Genomic DNA, 10,230 nt, shown 5'->3' with positions numbered 1-10,230 from the left:
TGGCCTACTAATGGGCTTTGGGTCTCCACTCGGAGGGAAGACCTCCTTTTTAGAGTACTGAAAAGCAAGGATGCTACTTTGATCACCAAGATGTGCCTGACCCAAGCCATATTTTCAATTTCCTCATATGCATTTGAAAGCTAGACATTGAACAAGGAAGACTGAACAAGAACTGATGCATTTGAATCGTGGTGCTGGATAAGTACATTTAACTACCGGGGTCTACTAAAAGGACAAACCGATCTGTATTGGAAGAAGTAAAGCCAAAGTGCTCGTTTGAGCAAGAATAGTGAGACTTCGTCTTACATACTTTAAACATGCTATCAGGAGAAACCATCATGTTTGGTAAAGTAGAGGGTCAGCAAAACAGAGGAAGGCCCTCAAGGGGTGGGACTGACACCATGGCTGCAACAAGGGGCTCAGGAATAGGAACAACTGTGAGGTGGCACAGGACCTGCAGTCTTTCATGCTGTTGTGCACACAGTCACTCTAAGTTGGAACTGACTTGATGCCACACAAAAACAACCCTTCCTAGAAGAATTGAGCATTCTTCATTTTGTACCATGTCAAAACAGCAGCAATGGCACCCCTACGGGACTGAAATTGTGTTCCTTTTAAATGGTCATGAAGTTTAGGGAACAAATCAAGCTTAAGGAAGCAAAGTGAGAACTACAGGGTAAATGAAATATGGTTTCCCGATGCAGTTTTCATAAGACTTCCCGATGCAGTTTTCATAAGACAGCCCATGCTATCATTTAAGAATGAGCAGGGGTATTTTCATGATGGTAAAAAATTCCTCAGTGCAACTTTCCTTACCTTTTTCTTACCAATGCAGTTACTTTAAAATTGTATTAGTAAGCCCTTTGTTTCCCAGTGTCCTTTAACAAATTTATCAAGATTACCCATTTGGAATTCACCAAAATCAAAAACAAAAAATGACATAATCTTCTGAGTTCAACTCTCTGCCTTGAATTTAACCTACCCAGCACACTTCCTCAATTAAAATAAGAAAATACATAGCACTATAAAGGGAGAAAGAATTGATGTGAAGCGGCATGGATGTAGTGGATACCCAAACCCATCTGTAAGATAATTGGGCAGTCCCTCTCAGAAGGACCAAACAAAAGGGATAAACCCAAGGTACAGTATTGTACTGATAAACACATAACTATTCTCTATTTCTTTAAAATTTCCTACTCTTACTATTATGGTTTTTGTTTTACCTCATTAATCATGTTAGATTTGTATATGTTAATTTGTATATTTAAGATCGTTCAATGCATGAAAACCAAGATAGATAACACTTCAGACACAGTAACAGGATTAATGGTTCCCTGAGGGTGTGGGAAGAGAGTGCGGAGGGGGGAAATAGAGAGCTGATAGCACTTATGACTACATAACCCTACTCAATGGGATGAAACAACAGAATTGTATGTGAATAGATATACTAGATGTGTAAAATACGGCCCCAAAAAAACCTATCATAGGGGAAAAATAAGGGTTCTTGTGGGGTAGAATGGGGAAGGAAGGGGGAAAAGGAGAGCAGATATCAAGAAGTTCAAGAAGATATATAATGTTTTGAAACTGATTTTCATAGCAATTGTACATTACTGCCTGATGTAATTGGATTATGAAATGTTAGGATATCTGTAAGAACTCCCAGTAAAAGGATTAAACATTTTTTTTAATTTTTAAATAGAGGAAGAAAGAGCTTTTAAAACATAGTTCACTAGAAATAAAGTATAGAAATGCTGGGATGAATTATAATTCAAAAGCATTAACTAAATGCAACTACAAAGTAAATAAAATCCAATGCATCACTTTTATTTCTACAAGAGCAAATTTTTAAAAAAATAATAAGCTGAATCTTTTCTAAGCAATGTCGTTGTTAACTGTTGTCCAGTCACCATGCACTGTGGCAATCTCAATGTTCAAAGAACTGTTCCCAGGTTCTACATTATCCTAATGAGAGGTTGCTGTCAGACAATTTAATTCGCTGATTTTTTAAGTAGGTCTTATGCAATAGATTTGCCCGATGCAATAAGTCATTCGAGTTCTTGGTTGCTATTTCCATGAGCATTAATTGTGGATCCAAGTAAAATGAATCCCAGACAACTTCCATCATTTGTCTGTTTATCACAATGTTGTGTCTATTGGCCCACTATTTTTATTTTCTTAACACTGAGTTGCAATCTATACTGAAGGCTGCAGGGGTTTTGTTTTCTTCATTAGAAAGGGCATCAAAATAAAATGTTTTAAAAAAAATTAAAAAAAAAAGGGCATCAAATCATCCTTGCTTTCTGCTAGCAAAGTTGTATCTTCTACATATCAAAGATTGCTAATAAGCCTTCTTTCAAAACTGATGCTAAATTCACTTTCATCTAGTCTCCTTTCTCAGATTATATGCTCAATTTGCAAACTGAGTAAGTATGATGAAAGGATCCACCCTTGATGCATAACTTTCTTGATTTTAAACCATGCAGTGTTCCCTTGTTCTGTTCAAATGACTACTTCTCTGTCTATAAACAGTTCCACATGAGCACAATTAAGTGTTCTGGAATTCCTATTCTTCACAATGTTAACCAAGCATACTTATTTTTATGATCTACTCAATTGAATGCCTTCACATAGTCAATGAAATACAAGTAAACATCTTTCTGGTATTATCTACTTTCAGGAAAGATCCATCTGACATCAGCAATGATATCCCTCATGCCAAGCCCTCTTCTGAATCTGGCGTGAATTTCTGGCAGCTGGCAAGATGCCGCTACAATCATTTTTCAAATTGTCTTCAGTAATATGTCACTTGAAGGTGATATTAATGATACTGTTCCATAAGGATCACATTTTGTTTGGTTAACCTTCTTTGGAATGGCCATGGATTTCTTCCAATCAGTTGAATAGGTAACTGTCTTGCAAATTTCTCAGCTTACAGAAGTGAGTGCTGCTAGTACTTGATCAACTTGTGGAAACATTTCAATAGGTATTCTGTTAATTCCTGGGTCCTTGTAGTTTGCTAATGCCTTCAGTGCAGTGCGGACTTCTTACTTCAATACCATCAGTTCCTGACCAGATGCTACCTCTTAAAATGGTTGAATGTCAGCCAATTCTTTTTTAGGACAATGATCAGTGTATTCCTTCCATCTCCTTTTGATGCTTCTTGCATTATGTAATATTTTGTCCAAAAAAATCTTTCAATATTTCAACATAAGTCTTGAATTTTATCTTTAGTTCTTTCTGCTTGAGCTAAAGTGAGTGTGTTTTTCCATTTTAGCTTTCTAACTCCAAATCTCTGCACATTTCATTATAATATTTTACTCTGTCCTCTCGAGTTGCCCTTTGAAATTTTCTGTTCAGCTCTTTACTTCATTGTTTCTTCCATTTGCTTTAGTTACTGTATGTTCCAGATCAAGTTTCAGAGTATCTTCTGACATCAACTTTAGTCGTTTGTCTTATAATGACCTTTTGCTTTCTTTGTGTATAACATGTTTGATGGCATCGCCTAGCTCCTTAGGTCTATCAATAGTGTTCAATATGTCAAACGTTCTTGAGATGTTCTTGAGAATCAAGTGGGACAGACTCAAGGTCATATTTTAGCTCTAATGAACTTGTTTTCATTTTCTTCAGCTTCAACCTGAACTTGCGTAAGAGCAATTGATGGTCTGTTCCAGTCAGCCCTTGACCTTCATTTGACTGGTGATATTGAGCTTCTCCACTGTCTCTTCCCACAATGTATTCAATTCCATTCCTATGTATTCCATCTGGCTAAGTTCATATGTATATTTGCCATTTATGTTGTTGAAAAAAGTTATTTGCAATGAAGAAGTCTTTGGTTTGGCAAAATTTTTATCATGTGATCTCCAGTATCATTTCTACCATCAAGGCCATATTTTCTAACTACTGTTCCTTCATCTTCATTTCCAACTTTTGTAATGCAATCACCAATAACAATCAATGCATCTTAATTGCGAGTGTGGTTAATTTCAGACTGAAGATGTTGGTAGAGTTCTACAATTTCTTTATCATTGGCTTTAGTGCAACCACTAAATTTGTCTGTAAATTTGAATAATAGTTATATTAACTTCCCTGTAGGATACCAGATACTATCCAAACAAGGCAACACTGTACTTCAAGTAAGATCTTGAACTGTTCCTTTTGATGATAAATGTGACTCCATTCCTCTTGTATTTGACTCCATTCCTAGCATCATAGCCAAATGCAAGCCTCCACGGGCATGCTGTACATGCTCTATAGGAGGTATACTGTCCAGAAATTGAGCCCAGAGCTCCCACAGGAAGACGGGAATTTAACCACTGAAAGATCAATGTCCCCCTTTGCGAAGCATACAATATTAACAATTAAAGTTATTTTAATTTATTCATAAAACATTTTTTTCATAACCACATCTAAATGGTCTAAACCCATGTGATAAAGCTAGCATGATAATTTATCCTTGTATTTATATTTGAAACTCTGTTTTACAGCACCTATTGAGACCTCTCCACAACATTTTCAAATGTTATTCCTTAATTCCTTGTTCAATTACTTGTTTAAATGAGTTATAGTCATACACATCTTCTATTTGAATACAGAATCCCTAACTAATCACAAATTATCCATGCTCCTCAAAGGCTTGTTTATATCTACTACTTTTTTTAATTATCTTCAACAAAATTTTCCTGTGTGTGGTAATATGAGAAAGGTAAGGAAGAAAAAGGCACAGGAGACTAGGAAAATGATAGCTTTGCATTGAGAATTGAAAGATGAGAAGGATTTAGCCAGGAGAAAAGCATTCCAAAAAGGAGAATTTGTTTGTGACATTAATATTTGAAAAAAAACAAAGGGAGAAAAAAGGAGAACAGGAAGGAAGAATTCAATCAATAAGGGAAAGGCCAAGGAAAGCGAGCATTTCAAAAAGTGAATATTCAGTTACCGAACAGTGGCAAGAAGAGGTCTAGTGATGACTTTAATTGACAGCGCTGTGCACTGTAAGATCTGATGACAACTTGCAAAGTAATTCCAAGGTAAGGAAGTGGAGATACTACTTATCTAATAGTTAAATTTAGCTAGAGAACTTCAGTAACCAGACAAGTGATATTGAACACAGTATCTGACCATCATGAGAATCGAAAGCCAGGGAATGCACTCCTCACAAAGCTGAACTGCCTGGGCACATAGTAAGTTCTTCGTTAAACTGTATGTGTCCCAGTGCGGGAAGGGGCTAGGTCTGCTTTATTCATTGCTGCATTCCTAGGACCTAGTACAGTGCCTGGCAGAAAACAGGAGCTCAGTAAATATTTGTGAATAATCTTAAAATGATGTAGTGTCCACCTTACTTGTCTCTCTTCCCCAACCCATTTTGTTTACTTACTGCGGGTAAGCTGTGCCAATTAAATAGAAGGGAGGCGGGGGCGGGGGGCGTGAACCATTACTTTTATGGTCATTACATCTTGCAGAACTTGCCAAACTGTAAGTTTCTTGAAAACTAAACACGTGATCTGTTTATGCCTGGTCACGCTCAGTGGCTTGCAAGACCTAACGATAAATAACCACGACCATGCTTACTAAAAAGCTGTGCCGGGCATTTCACACACCCAAAAACTGTAATACCCACTAGTAGACCCCACCTCCGAGTGCCAAGCTGCCAAGACTGGTGCCGCGGCCGCCACATCGGCAGGGGGCGCCGTAACCTCCTCCGAAGGCCCGAGCGGGCAGCAGTCCCCGCCCCCGGTCCCGCGGTCACCTGCAGCGGCTGCACTCAGGCCTCCGTTCGGCGGGCTCCACTGGTAGCTTCCACAGCCCGTCCGCACTAGCGCCGTCTGCCTCCGAACCCGGAGTAGCCACCTCTGGCGCCGCGCCGCCCTCCCGTTCCTCCTCCTCGTTCGGGATCTGACACCTCAGTTCCCCAGAAAGCCTCGCGACGTGGTCCACGGGAGTTCGCGCCTCTTTCTGCGACGCCATGACAGGCACTCAGGTGCGGCCGTCGCATTGAGGTGCCGTCGCCGCTTGGGGGCGCCAAGGACCGGCGAAACCAGCCTGTTCCGCACAGCGTTACGCACGCGTGCTACGTCAGGAGGGGGCGGAGTCCCAAGCTCGAGGTCCCGCCTTGCTGTAGATTAGAAACAAGCTCCATATTTCACCTAGAAGCAGGAAGGGAAGTACGCCTATGTTGGGGTCCAAGTAATGAAATGTATCAACACTGGGCCAGGAAAGGGAATCCTCCCAGACGGCACTCCGGATAACAAACCTCAGCATGACTCTCTTAATAAACCCCTTAAAAGGTGAAAATAAAATGTAACATTGCATGTTCCGCCTTGGAATGGCAATTTAAGGAACTATTGTGTTCGTAGCAGATGTCCCACTGTGAGTGCCCTAGGAATCTCTAAGGAACGGGTTCTCTGGACAGTTCCTAGTCAAAAAGATAGGCTGTACTAAGTAAAACTCGATTGACAGCTGGATCGATTTCCTGATGTAAATTTCTTGCTCTGGAGGGACAGAAACCTGTCTTGTATTTCTTCTCTAAATCAAACACCATGGTTTAATACACACCAAACATATATTAAATGAAAGTTTTGAAATATACTTTGGATACTTACTGAGTGTATAGTTATTGAGTGTGTACACAGCAAAAACATAGTCCAATTCAACAGTTTCTACACTTGCAATTCAGTAACATTGATTAGATCCCTCCAAGTTGTTTCATCATCCTCACCTTTCTTTTAATCTTATTAATGGCTATTCTTCCACCATTAACATGACTTCACTGGAGTTGCTGTTGTCAATTTCATCTCATGGGTAGTTCTTAAAATGTCTTAAAAGTTTTTAATTTTGACAAAATAATAATTTATAAATTATCAAGGGTTCATGAGGGAGGGGGGAGCAGAAAGGGAGGGGAAAATGAGCTGATGGCAAGGGCTTAAGTAGAAAGCAAATATTTTGAGAATGATGAGGACAACGAATGTACAAATGTGCTTGACACAATTGATATATGTTTGGATTGTGCTAAGAATTGTATGAGCCCGCAACAAAATGGTTTTTTATGTTTTTAATTTGTATGAGATTCCCCCTTATCTATGATAACCATCTTTTGCTGTTTGCACTTTTGTTATTAGACATTCCATTGTTAAAAGCTGGGTCCAAGGGCTCACGTAGAAAGAAAATGTTTTGAAAATGATGATGGCAACATATGTACAAATCTGCTTGACACAATGGATGGATGGATGGATGGATGGATGGATGGATGGATGGATGGATGGATGGATTGTGATAAGAGCTGTAAGAGCCCCCAACAAAATGATTTAGAAAAAAAAACTGGGCCCAACTACATTGCCTCTTCAAACATGAATAAGGTTTTTAGATTGTGTAATCTTGAAATCAGGAAACAATAGGAAGTCTGGGATAAAGTACAGATTTATAGGTGAGAAAACTTACCCTTTGGTATGTTAACCTGTGTTGCTTAAAGAAATCAGTGACACGTCTGTTTCTTGTGTTAGGTAGGGTTGTCTAGAAAAACAAAACCAGTGATACTCATATATGTATACGAAAGAACTTTATATCAGGAAGGCATCCCAACCCAGTCCAACTGAAGTCTTGGGTCCAATACTGACAGGAGTCCTTCTCATATGCAGCTATAGGCAGAAGCAGGAAGCAGAGAGATCACAGGTCAAGGGGCGTAGAGTCTGGGGGATTCAAGACCTGTGAAAACATGGCAGGGCTCCAATCGCTTCCATGGGGTGCCCCTGGAGGCAGACACAGAAGCAAAGAGAAAGGTGAAGGGCAAGAGAGACAAGTTCCCCTGTCTCTCTTATAAATAGTCCATACCCCAAGGAGGTATCACTGTGCTGTGACCTGATAGATAGATTAGATTTCACCCTTACACTTTCATCCAGGCACAATCTAACCACCATACTTGGAAAGGGAATTATGATGCCTAGCCTCTAGATAGCAGCAATATTGTCCAGTGTTTTGAAAGATAGAATGAAGTTCACACTGAAATGAAGGCCAAAATGCTACTTACTCAAACTATATGATGATTCCTTTTCATTTATTAATGCTTAAGGAACCCTGGTGACATACTGGTTACCTGTTGGGCTGCTAACTGCAACATCAGCAGTTTGAAACCACCAGCTGCTCCAAGGGAGAAAGATGGGACTTTCTGCTCGCTTAAAGAGTTACAGTCTCAGAAACCCACCCAGGCAGTTCTCCTGTGCTGTTGGGTCACTGTAGTCGGCATGGACTTGATAGCAGTAAGTTTGGTTTGTTTGGCTTCGTTGCTGAGGCAGTCCTACTTATCCTATAGGGTCATTATGAGTTGGAATCAACTACATGATGATGGATTTTTTTTTAATTTGTCAAGTTTGTTTTTAACAACTATTTAAGGAGAAACTGGTGGCACAGGAAGTGATAGACTTCTAATCAAAAAAGATCAGCAGTTTGAATCCATCAACTGCTCCACAGGCGAAATATGTGGTCATCTGCTTCCATAAAAATTGACAGCATCTAAAACCCTATTAAACAGGTCTACTATGTTCTATAGGGTCACTATGAGCTGTAATCGACAGTAATTTGTTCTGAATTCAGTTCTATTTAAAAGAGTAAAAGCTAGTGTATTTTATCTAATGACTTTTGAAGGACCATCTATTAAGATTATCATATAAGTTATCTTATTTGACCTATTATATAATTTATATATAGATTTCCTAAAACAATACAATTCTTCCTTTTTTCTGAAAAACTCTATTTTATCATATCTGATGACTCAATTAATTATTGCTTAAGGTAGTTTGTTAATGTTTACTCATTTTCTTTCATAATTTCATATTTTTGTACTTATTTTGTTGACAAAATAAGTTGGCTGTGTGGATCATAACAAACTTTGGATAACCTTGGGAAGAATGGGAAAGCCAGAAGACTTCATTGTGCTCCTGCAGAATCTGTCCATGGATCAAGAGGCAGCTGTGCCAAGAGAACAAGGGAATCATACTGCATGGTTTAAAATCAGGAAAGGTGTGTATCAGGGTTTCACCTTCTCACCATAATTTTTCAGAGAAAATTAGAAAAGGTGTAATCAGAGAAGCCTGGTTATGTGAAGAAGTATGTGGCATCAAGAATGGAAGGAGGTTTACTAACAACCTATGATACAACACAATTGACACAACCTTGCTAGTTGAAAAAGAAGAGGATTTGAAGTATTTGCTGATGAAGATCAAGGATTGCAGCCTTCCATTTAGATTACAACTCAATGTCAAAAAAAACAAAATCTCCCAAGTGGACCAATAGGTAACATCATGATACACGGAGAAAATTGGAAGTTGACAAAGATATTGTCTTGTTTGGATCCACAATCAATGCTCATGAAAGCAGCAGTCAGAAGATCAAAGGACTCATTGCACTGGGTAAATCTACTACACAAGACCTCTTTAACTGGTTGAAAAGCAAGGATATTACACTAAGGACTAAGTTGTGCCTGACCCAAGCCATGCTACTTTTTTTCAATAGCCTCATGTGCATTTAAAAGTTGGACGTTGAATAGGGAAGACTGAAGAAGAATCGATGCATTTGAATTATAGTGCTAGTGAAGAATATTGAAAGTACCATAGACCGCCAAAAGAACAAACAAATCTATCTTGGAAAAAGTACAGCAAGAATGCTCATTAGAAGCAAGGATGGTGAGACTTTATCTCACGTACCCCAGACATGTTATCAGGAGAGACCAGTCCCTGGAAAAGGACATTATGTTCAGAAAAAAACAGAGGAGCAGCTGAAAAAAGAGGAAGGCCCTCCCCAGAATGGATTGACATGCTGACTACCACCATGGGCTCAAACATAAGACCAATTGTGAGGCTGGCACAGGACCAGGTGGTGGCTCATTTCGTTGTATGTGGGGTTGCTGTGAGTCAGTGCTGTTGCTTTGTAGCAACAACATTTAAAGCAGTACTCATGTTTAAATTATAAGGAATATAATGGGTGACACAAGTGGGGCAATAAGAGTAGGAATTTATTAAATGGCACAAAACAACAGGCATAATAAAAAGCATGCAGTTAGATATGGGTTTAAAATAGTAGGGAGAGGTCAGAAATGGAGCTACAGATTTAGAATTTATGTTGATGTTATTAAATGAGCCCTTTAATTTAAATACAAAATATGATCCACTTGTAACCAATAAATCTCTATGCACTTCCTTATTGTGGAAGAAGCAATGACAAGAAAATATTTTTGTTTTTGTTTTT

General features: G+C 38.9%; 1 protein-coding gene across 1 annotated transcript in view; it reads right to left on the bottom strand.

Annotated features, from left to right (window-relative positions):
* DTWD2 (DTW domain containing 2) overlaps nt 1-5,961 on the bottom strand; it is a 135,442-nt gene extending 129,481 nt beyond the window's left edge. Inside the window, exon 1 of the mRNA XM_004696571.2 lies at nt 5,744-5,961. Within this exon, the coding sequence (XP_004696628.1) occupies nt 5,744-5,961 (218 nt within the window). The remainder of the gene's footprint in view (nt 1-5,743) is intronic.
* Nucleotides 5,962-10,230: the final 4,269 nt, after the last annotated feature.

The sequence above is a fragment of the Echinops telfairi genome, unplaced genomic scaffold, assembly GCF_000313985.2.
Source record: "Echinops telfairi isolate 266 unplaced genomic scaffold, ASM31398v2 ScPeMD7_7469;HRSCAF=8507_1, whole genome shotgun sequence".
NCBI lineage: Eukaryota > Metazoa > Chordata > Mammalia > Afrosoricida > Tenrecidae > Echinops > Echinops telfairi.
This window is presented reverse-complemented; position numbering and strand designations above follow the sequence as displayed.